This window comes from Rosa chinensis, chromosome 1 (assembly GCF_002994745.2).
Source record: "Rosa chinensis cultivar Old Blush chromosome 1, RchiOBHm-V2, whole genome shotgun sequence".
In the NCBI taxonomy this organism is placed as follows: domain Eukaryota; kingdom Viridiplantae; phylum Streptophyta; class Magnoliopsida; order Rosales; family Rosaceae; genus Rosa; species Rosa chinensis.
In genome coordinates this window covers 2,028,796-2,045,928 of record NC_037088.1, presented here as the reverse complement: position 1 = coordinate 2,045,928, position 17,133 = coordinate 2,028,796, and the positions used below count along the sequence as shown (strand labels likewise).

The window sequence follows — 17,133 nt, the reverse complement described above, 5'->3', positions numbered from 1 at the left end:
TTTGATTCCTTCCAACGATCTCAAGCCTGTCGCTTGTGACTGTAGTAAAAGTATTTGTCATTCCTAAAATTATGTAATCAAACCATACACGTTCTTTATGAACCCCGTAGTAAATCTACAGCATGAACAATCACAACTGAAAAATGCATTGCCAGATTCTTCTAGTACTCTTGCTATATGCATTTCTTCCTCCTTGTTAACTAAGAATTTATCACATTACAAAGCTTAATTCACAAAAGAGCTAGAAAAAGAAACAAATCAAGTTGGGGTATGAAATTGAATTTCCACATGCTTTAGCCACAACAAAAGCCAAGTTGTTCTGAGGATAAGCTAAACAGAGCCATAAAATGTAAAACAAAGCTATGAATGTGAGCGTGAACGTGAATATTTCACATGATGTTGATTTTCCTTTTACTACTCTGGGGAGGTAGTTGGTCGTTATATTCTTCTTTGAAGCTTGCAGTTCCACTTCCACTGAGTTCAAACTCGTCCCGTCGTCTCTTAGTTTTGATGACGATATCTTCTTCTTCTACTGCTTGTTTTGGTTCCATAACTTCATCTTCATCAATGCCTCCAAGTAACTTTTCAATCTCTTGGGCATACAACAAGGAGACTCCACACCTTTTCACCCTCACAGTGGAGGGGTCAACGAGATTTCCTTCTTTTGGGATCCGAATAGGATTTTGGCACAACTTGAAGTCAAAAGAGGCCTCGGATGCTTTTACCCAATCCTCACGATTGATTGCACTCCCTAATCGAACAAATTCAGGGCGGAAATACCACACGAACACATGATCTGAATCGATGAGAGTACCTGGTGGGCTTGTACGGAGGGCTTCCCAACAAACTTCGTGACTATTGTTAGTTTTGTGATGGGTTTCACAACTAAATTCGGAATAACTCTTAAAATCGGGTGGCGTATAGTTGTTGAATGCAACCACAATGCATAGAGCGTAACCGAGGAAGCCTTGACGAAACCAACGAGGAGGAAGCTTGATATTTATCGAACATCCCTCACTTTGATACATCATCCACTTTGGAATTTCATTTCCCGGACAGACAATATTAATCGTACGGGTTTTATTGAGGAAACGTGATGCAGTTGCATTCGCATAACTCTAAGCTGTGCATCAGCCATTATGTTGCTCCGTGCACTCTGATCCAATTTCACGCAATTTAGAAATGAAAGATCCTCGTCACGCAATTGATCCCTACCTTGTGTGGGTGCAGTCCTCATCGAACTTGAGACTGTCTCTAGTGACGTGCAGCCTTCTGCATCAAACAATGCTAGAAGCCATGGCAGCTTCGGTAAAGACCCAAGACTCTTGCAATTTCTCAACTTCAGACTCTGCAGCCCAGAAGGTAGCTCGACAGGCAAAGACCCAAGACTCTTGCAATTTCTCAAGTGCAGGTACTCCAGCCCAGAAGGTAGCTCGACAGGCAAAGACTCAAGGCTCTTACAATTTCTCAAGTCCAGGTAGTCCAGCCCAGAAGGTAGCTCGATAGGCAAAGACCCAAGACTCTCACAACCGCTCAAATACAATGCCGACAATCCCTTCAGCCCAGAAGGTAGCTCGACAGACAAAGACCCAAGACTCATACAACCGCTCAAGTACAATCCCTTCAGCCCAGAAGGTAGCTCGACAGGCAAAGACCCAAGACTCATACAACCGCTCAAGTACAATCCCTTCAGCCCAGAAGGTAGCTCGACAGGCAAAGACCCAAGACTCTTACAATTTCTCAAGTCCAAGTACTCCAGCCCAGAAGGTAGCTCGACACGCAAAGACCCAAGACTCTCACAATCGCTCAACTCCAGTCCCTTCAGCCCAGAAGGTAGCTCGACAGGCAAAGACTCAAGAGAGCCGCAGCCATGTAGATTTGGGAGCGAATTCAACCTACAAGTGCTGCTTGGAAGACTCTTAAGCTCTTCACACCTGCTAAGTGTCAAATAATAAAGCTTCTCGAGAGACCAAATTGATGAAGGCAATTCTTCTATTGCAGTCTTATCCAACAATAAGACTTTCAGATTGCTTGGCATCTCTGGGAGAATTTTGAGATTGGAGCAACCAAACAGATTAAGACTAGTAAGCTTGGCAAGATTCTGAAACGATGAAGGAAGTCGAACCAAACTTGTACAACCCTGAAGCGCAATGCTCTTGAGATTTGGACTCTCAATCAGAGGTGAAACATCAGCCAGGTGCTCGGAGTGACTAAGATCGATAAGTTTTAAGCTCTCAAGATTGATCTGTAACAAATCAAAGGCAATTAATGGCAAGAGTTATATTTTTCACACCATTATTCAAACACAAGAACTAAATTAAGGAAACCTGCACGCCTTTATTCCAAAGTTGCTCAAGTCGGCTGTTGCGCATATGAAGCTCGACAAGGTTTTCTGAAGAAAACCTCGATGGCAGAGATGTCGAAGGATAGAAATGCCACCTCAGATATTTAAGGGCCTCAGGGAGAAACTCGAAACCTGGAGGAAGGTGCAATTTGTAGACTCCCCTGGTGTACGAGTATGAGTATAGATCTAGTAATCTTAGCTTATGCATCTTTTCGAAGGATGCAACATTCAAGTATAAATCTTAATGAGATCCATATTCATGGCCATGCACTCAATGTCTTCAGTACCCTGAAATCAATGGCAAAATATATATGAGCATACAGTAGAGAACAAAAATTATTTCACTAAATTTACTTAACTTTTATAGAAAATGAGATTTTGCTTGGTCTTTTCTTTTTCAACAGTGTATTCGGCTCTTACCGTGTTATTTGTCAGTACATGACGAACATCATTTGCAAGCCACAATCTACTGCGTTTTCCAGGATTTTTAACACATTCATCACGAACAATTTCCCAACCCATTTCTTGTATCAAATCATGCATCTCAAGTGTTGAAAATTTACCCACGGATATGAGAGACATATCAACGAGAATTTTTACTCCTGCATTGGCACAAAAACCACAGGCATCTAAAATTCCTTTTGCCTCATCAATATGCTTCCCTTTGTGATAACAGGCAATATCGAGAAATATCTCCCTCTCATTTTCTTCTAATCCATCGTAACTGAACCTCAATACATTCTGGATTCTTTTGTTAGGAAATTTTTTCAATTTCACTAATTCACCTTCCCAGTCTTCTTTGCTCTTGCAATGACAGAATATTACGGAGCCCAAGATTGTAAGAGCCAATGGATTGCCTCCAGCATAATCTACCACCTTTTTTGCAAAAGTTGTATAATCACCCGGGGGAGACTTATTTCTAAAAGCTGTCAAATGAAAGAGCTTAAGAGCTTCATCATTGTCTAATTCCTTAACCTCATATATCTTATCATTATCAACACTACTCAATATGCGTTTATTTCTGGTTGTTACAAGGATTCTACTTCCAGGGCCAAACAGATGGCAATCACCTCTAGCTAAAAGTTCTAACTGGGAAAACTCACTCACATCATCAAGAACAATGAGGGCCTTTGTACTGCAAAGCCTCTCTCTTGCAGAAGTTGAGACAAGAGATGAAGTGGCCATACATAAATTTTCATCCTTCAGTAGTTTACGAAGAATCTGATTCCACAAATCATTTAGTCCATGTTTCGCCTCCGATTCCCTAACATTTGCAATGAAGCAGCAAGCTTCGAATTGAGAAGAGAGATGAGCAAATACAACCTCAGCAATGGTGGTCTTACCGATACCACCCATACCCCAAATACCTACAATCTGGACATCCAGTGAGTTGAGACATAATAAAAATTCAACTTGTCGAATGTGTTTTTCCATTCCAACCAGGCCCTCTAAACCCCATGCGATTTGCAATTTGCAATTCAACTTCGTCAAAATGTCATTGACCACAATCTTAACTAAATCAGACTCCCGCCTGCCATATACATATGAAAGACAAAGTCGTTAGTAAGTGATGCAGTAACACTCATAGCCATAATAGAAGTCACAAATGGACACATGAGTTAATGAATGAGTTACCTAATTGTTTGGGAATCAAACCCAGATATATTGGCTGCTGTTGTCAAAGCCTCTCTCCACCTGAGCACCTTGTCCATTGGGCCCTTGAAACAAATGCATCTGCATAACTCCCAGATTGTTTGAGTACGGCTGATGGATCTACCCCGAAGAAGATGGGTATAACAAACTGTTTATAGAGATCTCTACATTTGAGTATGTGCACAAGTTCATCCAAGCACCATGCAGAAGAAGCATAGTTTTTGGAGAAAATGATAACCGAAAGCTTTGATTCTTCAATTGCTTTGAAAAGGGCAGGTGAGATTTCATCCCCTCTCTCCAGTTTGTAATCTATGTAAGTTTGGATTTTTTTCCGACATAAAGCATCATAAAGATGGCTGGTGAAATTATTCCGGGTGTCCTCGCCTCTGAAACTAAGAAAAACATCATGCTTCTCCTGAGGGATGCTATCAGAGCAAGAAGAAGAAGCGGCCATATTGTAGCCTGAAGATCAACAAGTCAAAATAAGCAAACCTTTCCGATGAATACAAAGATTCAGAATGCAAAACAGATGAGTAATTGCACAGCAAGACTAGTGTTCTTAGCAGTTGTACTAACCTGGTTAGAACTTGGACGAGTAAATATATCAATAGACACTTCCCAATCAGTTTTTCAGCTCTCTTTCTGCCCTCAGCAACTTAGCTCATCTATTTTGAATAAACTTATATTCTTCACCAGAATGAAAGAACACCAAGTAAAAAACTATGCATACATTTTCCAGGAAAGTCGTCAAAAGTAAAAAGCTAGCACAGAGGAAAATTCTCAGCACTTTCGGTGAACCATCTTTCAATCATTCAAAAAGTAGACGATTCAGAGGCCACCATTATTGCTTTCACTGACTGTTCAAAATGAAGCATTCCGTTGAAGTGACTTATCAAACATAGCAAGGCATCTTACACACTAATCCACGATGGTGAAAGTTTATTTGAGAACTAGGCATTCTATATTTGTTTGTTTCCAATAATCAAATAAGTAAAGAAAAAGCAAAAATAAACAACTTTATCCTAATATTTGTATACTTAATAGTTTCATAGTGCTCCATAATAAAGGTAGAGCAACCTTGCACACTGAATAATAGTGAGAGAATCAAGACAATTTGCTAGTTTGGTGACTTGGTCTACTTCACTAATCTTTGAGGATCTTCTATGCTTTTTGCTCATATTATGCTTATATGCAAAGCAGCAAAATCAACATAATCCCTCCACAAACAACAAACATTCCGGTTTCTAATTTTTTTTTTTCCAAAAAATTACTACCTCTAAATGCATTTGTAATCATACAGATAAAGATGGAAATAACATCCTTACTTTGTCTGCCTTCACATTGCCAAGAAAATTCTAGCACAACCCGGCAGATCCCACTTTCTTGTCAACTCCTACATTACCCTTCTCAATTTCAAAGCTACCCCATTCTCATTCTCTTCACCTCGAAATTTGAGTTGGAAAAAAGCTCAATTCTTGACTGAGGCATTATGTCGAACACCTTCCATGCATTCACACGTAATGATTGTATCCTAGCAAAAGCTAGGTAGCAATATGACACTCCAAAATTTCCTAGTACATTCCAGCACAACCTACACTGCCCTCTTCAATTTCTTAGTTGCTTCCTCTCTCAGGCGTTACATCAAACACCTTCCGTTTGACTCTGGTTCAAGGCCTTCGAATATTTCGAGTCTGCAGCTTGTTTTCTGCGTAATGTCCTTCATCCATCTCCAGGGACGTCGACTACTTGGACTGTTCGGTTTTTAAATCTCATCTTTTACCAGGACAAACGACATTTAATCCAGCTTAAAATGAAAATTACTGTTTTAACCTGTTACTTTCCCCAGAAAGCACATACGGTTAAATGTTATCTGTCACAACGAGTCATAATTTCCTATTTCCAGGACTCCAAAACTTCATTACTGATCCATCATCTATGTGCAGTGTTTTCACTGCTTAACAAATTTCGTTATCCGACAATCCACAAGACGTTCAATTCACTTTATAGATTAGATTTATTTGAGAACTCGGCCATTTATATTTGCTTGTGTTCTATAATCAAATAAGCAACTAAAAGTAAATTGAACAAATTTATAGTGACATTTGTACATTTGAAAGTTTTATAGTGTTCCGGAATTTAGACAGACAAGACAGGTTCTTAATTTGACATTTACAAATCTCTTCAAACTCAAGTTTTTAAAACCACATCACCATCAGCTAGCTGAATATTGGCGGTTTTTCACAATACATAAATAAGTTTAATGCAAAAAAAAAACTAATTCTTGGGCATCGTTTATGCTCTGTGCTCATATTATGCTTATATCAAATATCAACATAATCCCTCTAGAAATTACCAACTTTAAAAAACTTTATAAAAACAAATACAATGAAATGCTACCTATGTTCAAATAATTACCACCTCTAAGTCAAACGGATAGAGATAGAGGAACGTTTTTACGTTGTTTGTCTTCACATTCCCAAGAAAAGTCCAGCACAACCCGGTAGACAACACTTTCTCTTCAACTCCTTCATTACCCTCTTCAATTTCAAAGCTACTCCATTATCATTGTCGACAAAAAAAAAGCTGCACCATTATCATTTTCATTTTCAATATCTCAACATTTTAGTTTCAGGCCTTCGGAACGCATTTGGAAAAAAAAAAAACTCACTTCTTGGTGTTATTTGTTGGTTGCTTCCTCTCTTAGGCACTATGTCAAACACCTTATGAGCATAAGGAGTCTGTGGCTTTCTCGTAATGTTTTTCATCTCCAAAGAATATTGGAGTCTGTGGTTGTAATGTTCTTTTTCTCTCAATTCCCTCCAATTTTTTTTTGTCAACTCTACCCATTATTAATTTTTTGATTGAAAATTGACTCCATTAATTCTTTCGTCTTTTACCAAGATCAAACTACATTTTAATTTTGCCAGTGGCGAATCCAGGATCCGAGAGTTGTCTAGGCTAATTAGAAGTACAATATTTTTTTTTTTTTTTTTAGGTTTGGAACCCAGTGGGAGGCTCATCCTCACACCTTTATTATTTTCAATCAAAACATACAACGGAGGGGACATAAAACCAAACTCCGTAATATTATAGATATCACCATTAGAATTATACATATATATGTACATTTCAGACATAACACAACTAATTATACATTACTATTAGTTACTAACTTGCATAAGATTTTATGTCTAATTATGTGTATAAAACAGGCTAAAGAATATAAAGTTAGTAACACTAACCAGATGGAAAGGGCATCAACACTCAATAGCAGTCAATTAAGTCCGAAACGCTGCGATAAGGATCAAACTCAGGAGTTGAGCATTAGTTAGCCTCATAATATTAAATAGCTCCCCTTCTTTCTATCGTGGCCTCTGACAGTTCAACCTCATATTATCGACACAAACACTATACACAAGCAAAACAGATTTAAAAAGAGATAGCCAGATAGCCAACTAAGTTGAGTGAAACAAACCCAAAACCGATATCCCCTAAACAAATCCAACAATCCCAATCATCAACTTATACCCAAAACCCAAAATCCCAACTCACAATTACATGGAGGGCCAGAACTCTTCCAGAAATCGAGGCAATCACTCGGTCACTCCACTCCAGTCTGCAAGAAGCCAAGAATCTCTGCAAATCTGCAAGTGAAATGGAATATGCCCAGAATCAAAACTTAAATTAGTGAGATAGCATAGAGATGCAAATGATTAATAAAAAAGTGGAGCAACCTAGTGAACCCACATTAAGAAAATCGAACAAGATAAGAAATTGGCTAAAAGGAGAGTGAGAGAAACCTTGGGTAGTTGGGCATTAGATCGGCCAATGGAAAGGAGAGGTGGAGAAGAAAAGGCGGAGCCGCGGAGGGTTCGATATTTCCTTTGAGTGAAAAATAGGCGAGGAGGCGATTCAGGCGAAGAGAGGAGAGAAGCAGTGAAGCACTCGACGAGTCGATGTCTCGACCACAGAGGAGAGAAGTGAGCTGTTGTGGCTGGGGAGAACGCGATTTTACCTCCCTATTCTTTTTTTTTTTCCTTTGGGTATGGGCTGAAATTAGATACATATATATATATATATATATATATATATATATATACATACACATACACACACACACACACATACTTGGTGGTTTTTTGCCCCAAAAACTGTCTAGGCTTGAGCCCATATAGCCCACCACATAGATCCGCCCCTGAATTCAACTAAAATTAAAAGTACTGTTTTAACCTCTTACTTTGACCAGAGAGCAAATTTCTTATACCTTTGAAACATCCATTAATTTTTGGAAAAAATTCAGTTTACCCCCCTGAACTTTGGGCCTTAAATCAGACTGATCCTTAAACTTTTTTTTTAATCAGACTGGTCCTTGTACTATCAAACAAAATCACCCGAGTCCAAATTTTGAATCCGGGTCCAAAAATGACATCACTTGCTGAGTTGGAGCCGACATGTGGGCCCACACTTCAGATTTTTAAACCCTAAACAAGGGCAGAATGGACATTTCAAATCTAATATAATTTCTAATTCTCTCTCTCTCTCTCTCTCTCTCTCTCTCTCTCTCTCTCTCTCTCTCTCTCTCTCTCTCATCTTCTCTATATCGGCGACTGGATTACGCGTTTCACCTTCACCTCCTTCCCACGATGGCGCCATCGATGTCATCCTTGAACAGCTCTAGCTTCAACCTTGTAATTTCTCCTCCTTCATTCTTCAATCTTCACCTCCTTCCTCTGAAATCCAGACCAAGTCTGCCTTCACAGATATCGTCGCCTCCCCCGCCTCTGCCGTCTGCAAGAAGCTGGCCTTCGACCTCATCCGCTCCACGTGCCTTACCGCCGACCTGTAGGACACCGTTTGCACTGGAGCTCTCATCGATCCAACCCGCGTTGGACATCATCACCAACTTCCTGAGCCGGGTCACGGCGTCGGAGACATGGGCCACCAGGGCCTGCTTCTTCTTCTTCGGCTCCCTCTCTCTCTCCTCGCCTTCTCTCTCCTCCATCCTCTCCCTCTCTGCTCATGGCCATCAAGGGTGAGACAATGGATTTGAATTTGATAGCATGCAACTGAATTTGAGTTTGGTTTTCAGATTGGGAAAAAAATACAAACAGTACCCAAACTATGGGCCACTAATAACTTTCGTACCTGAACTTCAAAAACTATCATTTTGGTACCTAGACTTTTCACTCCGACCCAAGATTCATACCTGGGATCCACTTTGCCGTTAACGGTGTTAAATTTACAAGGGTAAATCTGTTATTTCACTGTTCATCTCTCTTACCATGGGCACTGTTCATAATTTTTATTTTTATTTTAATTTTTTTTTCTCTCTTCCTGCAAGTGAAAAGACAGATTTACCCTTACAAAGTTAACACCGTTAACGGCAAAGTGGATCCCAGGTATGAATCTTGAGTCGGGGTGAAAAGTCCAGGTACCAAAATGATAGTTTTTGAAGTTTAGGTACGAAAATTATTAGTGGCCTATAGTTCAGGTACTGTTTGTGAGTTTTTCCCTTTCAGATTTGAATTTGATAGCAATTGGGTTTTGGATTTGAATTTGATTGCAATTGGGTTTGAGTTTGGGTGTTGATGGGTTCGGAAGAACAAGAAGAAGAAGAAGAAGAAGGAAAGGGAATTGGCTGGGTTTGGTGGATTCAGAAGAAGAAGAACGAAAGGAATTGGCTGGGTTTGGTGGGTTCAGAAGAACAAGCAGAAGAAGAAGAAGGAAAGGGAATTGGCTAGGTTTGGTGGATTCGGAAGAAGAAGAAGGAAATGAATTGGCTGGGTTTGGTGCGTTCGGAAGAACAAGGCGAAGAAGAAGAAGAGGAAGAAGGAAAGGGAATTTGATGATTTTTTTAATTTTTTTTTAAATGTTTTTATTGTGAGAATGTCCATTCTGCCCTCTGTAGGGTTTAAAAATCTGAAGTGTGGGCCCATATGTTGGCTCCAACTCAGCCAGTAACGTCATTTTTGGACCCGGATTCAAAATTTGGAATCGTTGAGAGTACAAGGACCAGTCTGATTAAAAAAAAAGTTTAAGGATCAGTCTAATTTTAGGCCCAAAGTTCAAGGGGGTAAACTGAATTTAATCCTAAATTTTTCTTTCTAAGAACCAGTCGATACTACTTAGAAATAATAGCTTCTGTGATCTAAGAAAATCTTTTACCTTACAACAATTTAATGTTTATGTTTGTTGGGTGTCTTAAAAGATAATGCATAATTGGCATTTTTCACATTTTATGCAGTGGAATGTCCTGAGTTTGACTCATCAATTTGTTATTATATCTTCTCAGTTATAGTTAATCGTTTGTTTAATAAAAATTGACATTTCTACTAAAAAAAAATCTTCTTATATTTCATATATCAGCTTTGTGCGGAACAATTCAGTAGAAGATCTCCTCACTTATTTTGTTGACTGGAGTAAAAGTGAAAGGTTGCTCACCTTATCAAGTATTTAAAGGTAAACCTGAGCAGATATCTTTAATTAATGCGCATAGTGGTGTGCAACTTTTGCATGTCACGCGTTATTGTGTCCATAACACCACCCTTAAGATGAAGTGGGGGAGTACTTCCTGCTTGCAATGGATTCAGTTGAGCTGACCTGTTCCGCATGATCCAGATCAACCTTGAGGGGATTTCGCCTCGAGTAATTTCTCAGATAGACTGAGCCGCCTCCCTCTTGACCCATTTCTTGATCAAAACCTACCTGGATCTGCCCGAGGAATATGTTGGACCGCCTCCCTCTCTGCCTATTTCTTGACTAGAACCCGATTCTACTTTACTCAGATACGCCTTGAAGGGATTTCATCTCGAGGAATCTCTTAAATAATTTGGGCTACTTGCCTACCTCTCTCTCGGCCAAGGTTTCAAATTTCGGTTTCAGTACTTCAAATTTAAGGAAATTTCAGAGAAAATTTTGATTTCGGTGGAAATTTCGATTAAAAATAAAGAAATGATATTAATTGCATTTATAAAATGATATTTTTGAATGAAACTTTTACATAGACTAAACTAACCTATAATAAACCTATTTACAATGTAGCCTCTCTAAAATTATACATTTATAATAGAATTGTGATATTTAATATGTACGAGTAATTAACTAGTACTACTAAACTAGTGTTTTTATCTATATGTAATTATAATTATGTTGCATATTGATAATGTGAATGTAATTTACATTTTTTTTTTTTTTATGGTTGGAACCCAGTGTGAGGCTTGGCCATCACGTCTTTTTCATTAATAATTAGAAAAATACAACCGCCCCCACAGCGGTCGGGAGGGGGGGACATAATACCAAAACCCGTGAATGAAAATGAACAAGTACAATAAAAGCAATATAAAGTATTAAGAATAAGTGTTACCATGATGTGGTTCGATCCATATGGTCGAACTTCTTCCATTTAGTATTATACAATACTGCTCCTTATGGGAGGCTTGACCATCACGTATTTTTCACTAATAATTAGAAAAATACAACTGCGGGGAGAAGGGGGGGGGACGTAATACCAATTATTAGTGAAAAAGGCGTGATCGCTAAGCCACCCACTGGGTTCTAGCCATAAAAAAAAAAAAAAAGTAAATCACATTCACATTATCAATATACAGAACATTTATAATTACATATAGATAAAAACACTAGTTCAGCAACTTACTACAGTTTTAGTTAATTACTCGTCCATATTAAATATCACAATTCTATTATTTATGTATGATTTTAGTGAGGTTATATTGTAAATATATTTATTATAGGTTAGTTTAGTCTATGTAAAAGTTTCATTCAAAATTATCATTTTATAAGGGTAATTAATGTGATTTCTTTATTTTTAACCAAAATTTCCACCGAAATCGAAACTTTCTCCGAAATTTCCTTGAATTTGAAGTACCGAAATTGAAATCGAAACCGAAATTTGAAACCTTGATCGAGTTTGATTGTATAGGGATTATGATCCAGTTATGGAGAAGCATAACGTTTGATTGTATAGGGATTATGATGGGTAAAGCCAAATGGAACTAAGGACTGTTAGCGATTTTTTTTTGTTGTTTACTTGAATGATTTTTGAAAAGAGAGCTTCTATTCATACCTCCAAAATTGATATTTGGACCTCTCACTTTTTTCAAGTAATAATTGACTTTGTCAACTCATGTCAAATTACCAATAAAGACACAAATAAGGGAAAAAAAAATCTCTTCTTAATTATCTCTATAAATAGTAATAGTCTTCAACTTGGGAAAAAATTTCTCCTTCAATGTAAACCCTAAAATATATATCGCCAAACGTTATTTAACGTTGTAGTCAAAATTTTCTAAATTTAACTTTGTTCTCGTAAAGTGATAGACTTCCTTGCTTACACAGCTGACAATTTACAAGAGAGAAATTTTGTATACACCCACCTGTTTTCTTAATACACATCCATAAATTTTTTTTTGACACTTTTTTCCTGATTATTCCTTTTTTACCCTTTTTTCAATTCATTCGATTTCTCTCTTCCTAACTGCTGTGTCTCTTCGACCTGGGTTATGATCAGTACAAGTCACAGACAAATGCATGTAGAATTAGAAGTGAGAGGACATAATAGGAAGCTGATCAACGCGAAGTCGCTAAGGTAGTAGTAAAAGTTCAAGTGCTAACAAAACTCAGTGACACATGTATCGACTAGGTCTTTCTTTGGAATTCATTAATTTGGTATCCCTATTAGCAGATACAATATCAGATTCCCATACTCTCACTTGCCTTCATATTTTGGGTTTGCTGTCACGTAATGATAAGCAATCACAAGGATATATATGAACGTGCCAAGAACATTGGCTATTATGCCAAATTGGTGATCACCAATCATCTTTGTTAAGATCAGACCAGTGCCAGTCCTGACATTTTGGAGGTTTGAGGCAAGTAATTAAAATGTGGTCTCATATAAAAAAATCATATAATCGAACAAACTTATATATATATATATATATAAATTGAATCCCTACATTAATAGTATTGCAAAAAATAAAAAATAATAAGGTGTTCAATTCTAAAATAATTTTCTCTTAGAAGTTGAAAAAATAAAAAAGAACAAAATATATTTAAATATTACAAAAGAAACTAATGAAAAACAAAGGGCAAATACATTAGTATTCAATTTCAAAATATTCTTTCCATAGAAGCTGGAAAAAGAATGAACAAAAAACATTTAATTACAAAGAAATTAATTAAGGGAAAAAAAAAAACAAAAAAATAGAGGCTGCTACAACTCGAACCTTGGTGCTGCTTAAATGAGCAAAACTCTATCACCGCTGCACTAGCGCAGCCCCATTGCTTGATATGGGCAAAAGTAAAATATATAATTATACAACGTATATATGTAAAATATAAAAAAATAAAAAAATTGGCGGAGGCCCGCCGGAGACCGGTGGCCTGAGGCGGCTGCCCTCAGGGCCAGCCCTGGATCAGACTCAAAAATGACATGGGTGAGCTCAACTAGCTCCTCCTCACGGCCATCATTGCCAACAAAGTAATTTACTTTTTGGAAAAAAGGGCAAAATAGGATTTTGAATTTTCACAAAAATGTAGGGTGTGTATTTAACAAATGGGGATGTGTATATATAACTACTTTTTACAAGATCTATCACTGCGCTATAAAAAAAATAAAAAAATAAAAGGAGAGAAAATAGGAAATACAAAGACACCTCAGTTGATGAAGCCCTACTCATTCTGAATGCAATAAACATATGAACGAGCGGCGACAAAAAGCAGTACTCCAGCACGTTTATATGACAAACGCAGCAATGGGTAGACACCATAAGATCTTCCCGCACATCATCAGTGCAAAGCAATTTTATGTGGAACTATTCTATAGATATGATGAAAAATTCGACCCTCTGATATAAATCTATGGAGAATGCACTAGACTCGTGGTTGATTATTGTAATTTCCTTCACTATCCCATACATATCTAAAACAAAAGGATCATCCATGTTCATTTCAAGTTGCTATTAGGGATAATGACTAAATGCAATGAAAATAATACTTGGAAAACATATTTGTACGAGATGATGAGCAAACATGGTATTGTTGCGTACGCTAACCAAGAGTCGACAAATCATTGAAAAAGTGCTAGCACCTCTGTTACTCGTATATCGAGGATGAACTTCCAAAAAAAAAAAATTTGTTGCAATTCCAAATCTTCAAAAACTGAAGGAGATCTAACTACTGATTTTTAAAAATATGAATAGAATCTATAAAAAAAGAAACATAAGAAGGCTTTTATGGATTTTATTGGACGATGGGCATTATAAGAAAATTAGAGAGGTGTAGATGGCAAATTAATTATTTGTAAAAGTAAGTTGGAGGTCTATTAAGTAGGGAGGTCCAAATGCCAAATTTGGAGGTATGAATAGAAGCTCCCTTTTGAAAATTACATTTGAGAGGTGGTTGAATTTCTATGAGCTAGAGTTAAATTCTAGACATTACTTTGGTCTCAGTTTCTCCAGAGTTTGGGAATTACCACAATTTTTTTGTTTTCTGGAATAGAGGTTGTATTAGTTTTACCTATGTATGTTGTTTGTTTGTTTGTTAATTAATCTACGGGGAAAATGGTCCGTATGGTACCCCGCCTTTGGCTCCTTATAACTTTTGGTACCTGACAAAAAAAATATATCAATATGGTACCTAAAGTTCTCTGCCCGACCGAAGATTGGTACATATGGTCGTTACCTCCGTTACAGAACTTTCCAGCTGGCAATTTTCAACTTAAAATGACCAATTTACCCTTTTTTTTTTCTTAATTGTTCTTCTTTATATAATAAAAAAAAATCAAAAGAATATTTTTTTTTTGACGGTGAATACAAAAGAAGAAATGATGTCTGATGCATTTCCTGAGGCACTTTCAGCGAGAAACTCTCTATGAGAAGGATATTGGATTGATTTAATGGGTCAGAGACATATAGAACTGCATATTTTGCTCCAGACTGATCCACAAAACTAACCATCTCAGAGAAAATTTTACTCTCTGAATGTGGGTGTTCTAGTTCCTTTTTAGAATCAGATCCTTTGTGGCAAAACACCACCAAATCTGCTTCCCCATTTCGTCTCTTCTCCATCCTCAAAAGAAAATAATCATGGACCCAATGCAGGTCTGAAAGCTTTTGAACATCATCACCCCACATAGAGCATGACTTCGAGAAACAAATATTACTGAATCCAAAATTCTGGCTACAAATCTCTAACATCCCTAACACTAAAGAACTTTCCATAGTATCATTCTCTGATGCAGAAATATAGGGGAATGCCATGGAGCCGATAGATCGGCCAAGCGTGAGTGGCTGCTTGAGGTTGAGTCGATTCTTATTCTTATTCTTCTAGGCTCTAGTTCTCTCTCCATTGACTAAAGCTAGCTCTATGGGTGTAGCCCCAAAATCAAACTCTCCCACATCTGGTCCGTCAAATCCACATCCTCAAGAAACATGGACCTCACCGAGCTCACACCCACCATGGCCATGCTGGCTGGTAATGCAAGATCGATGTGCGTGAGCCTCTCAACACAGCCGTTTCTCAGCACAGAGAAAGGGAAATCATACTTGTCACGTGGGGCTCGATCTTCCTCGCTCCAGAGATGGTACTCTTTGTCGATGAAGAAGTTGAGGTTAGGCTCACGCACCCGGAAGCGAGTGACGGCAGAGCGCACCCAAGAGTCGACTTGGGAGGTGTAGTACTGGTAGAAGATGAAAGAGAGGTGGAAGGTTTTGATCGGAGAATTGGGGCGGAGAATGAGAGCGCTATTGATGAACTCGGCGAAGCCGTGGCTCGTGACGGGGAGGGGTTCGGCATCGTTGACCGGGAAGAGGTGGTAGGAGAAGTCGAGGAAGGGGAGACGGGACCAGAGGGATCGCCATTGGCGGGAGACGAGGGAGTTGTGGATGGCCTCTAAGGTCGGAATCAAGGAGAGGATTTGGATCAGAATTTCGTCGGGAAGATTGTTTAGGGTTCGATTGGGTTTGGATTTGGGGCTTGAATTTCAGTGCTGAGAAAGAGAGAGATGCAGATGAAGGATAATGAGAGAGAGAGAGGAAAAATCCTTAGAGAAAAAAAATAATTGATATGTGAATGGACAAAAGTATCCTTGTAGATTTGCCAGCTGGCAAGTTCCGTAACGGAGGTAACGGCCATATGTACCAATCTTCGGTAGGGCAGAGAACTTCAGGTACCGTATTGATATTTTTTTTGTCAGGTACCAAAAGTTATAAGGAACCAAAGGCGAGGTACTGTACGGACCATTTTCCCTAATCTACGAGACAATATTGCGTTTTTTGTTGATTAATTAGTTAGGTTAAAACATGACTCTGCTGTTAAAGAAGTGCTGTGCTCATTTTGATTTTTCAGGGTTGATTAGAAGTTAATGTGAAATGCAATTTTTATTTTTTGTTGTGTTCACTTTGCACCTGAAGGGATTGCTGACATTTTATATTATGTAGGGCAATTATTACCTCTGAAACTGTGTTGATTGTTCTGGTTGGAAGTTTCAAAGGCAACATAATTGTCTTTTTGAAGCATCTTTCTTCTGGCTTGCTCTTGGTCATTGGTAAGTTTTGTCTTTCTTCTGGCTTGCGTAGTAATTTGTCTTCCTTCTGGTTTTCTTCAATTTGCTCATATTTGTTTACTGTGTTTATTGTATAATCTGGTTGCAGAGAAGCCCAGAAAGACTTTGGTTTTTTTTCTTTTTCAATAAGATTGGATTGTGTTTATATGTATGGACAAGTTCTTGCATTGAATATTTGAATTGTGCATCTGGTTGCTTTAGGTTCATGGAGAATTGCCACTTTTAGAAGTGTAGCACCGCTTTGGTTTCAGTGGAGTTCTCCGATAAGGTTTCAGAGCAAGAGATGGCTTCAAGCTTGGCAGATAGTGTTACTCAAATGTTTCAAGATGTGAGTTCTATTAATGGCTTTTAATGCTTGGAATTTGTTAGATGCATTTGTTTGGGTGAACTCTGATATTGCTGTTTCTAGATAGATTGAGAAATTAAGGTTTTTTTTCCCCCTCGATACGAAGGGATATAAAGTGTTTTGATGTTACAGTTAGTGGTGGGGATCATAATGTACAACATTCAGTTTCTTTAGGCAACTGAGCCTTGCTATTACATACAGAGAAAT

General features: G+C 38.1%; 1 protein-coding gene and 1 pseudogene across 1 annotated transcript; both read right to left on the bottom strand.

Annotated features, from left to right (window-relative positions):
- Positions 1–250: 250 nt before the first annotated feature.
- LOC112191827 (disease resistance protein TAO1-like) lies at positions 251–2,571 on the bottom strand. The gene is made up of 2 exons (XM_040514523.1): positions 2,328–2,571; positions 251–2,245 (listed from the first exon to the last, which is right to left on the bottom strand). Exons 1-2 carry the CDS (start codon positions 2,550–2,552, stop codon positions 1,028–1,030), a joined length of 1,443 nt encoding a protein of 480 aa, XP_040370457.1. The 5' UTR covers positions 2,553–2,571; the 3' UTR covers positions 251–1,027.
- On the bottom strand, positions 251–5,341 carry LOC112191821 (annotated as a pseudogene).
- Positions 5,342–17,133: the final 11,792 nt, after the last annotated feature.

Excerpts from the sequence above, each read along its gene's own strand:
- LOC112191827 (XM_040514523.1), bottom strand. The coding sequence starts at position 2,552 with ATGCATAAGCTAAGATTACTAGATCTATACTCATACTCGTACACCAGG. Across the intron at positions 2,246-2,327 it reads TTTGGAATAAAGGCGTGCAG|ATCAATCTTGAGAGCTTAAA; the intron begins GTTTCCTTAATT and ends GATTTGTTACAG.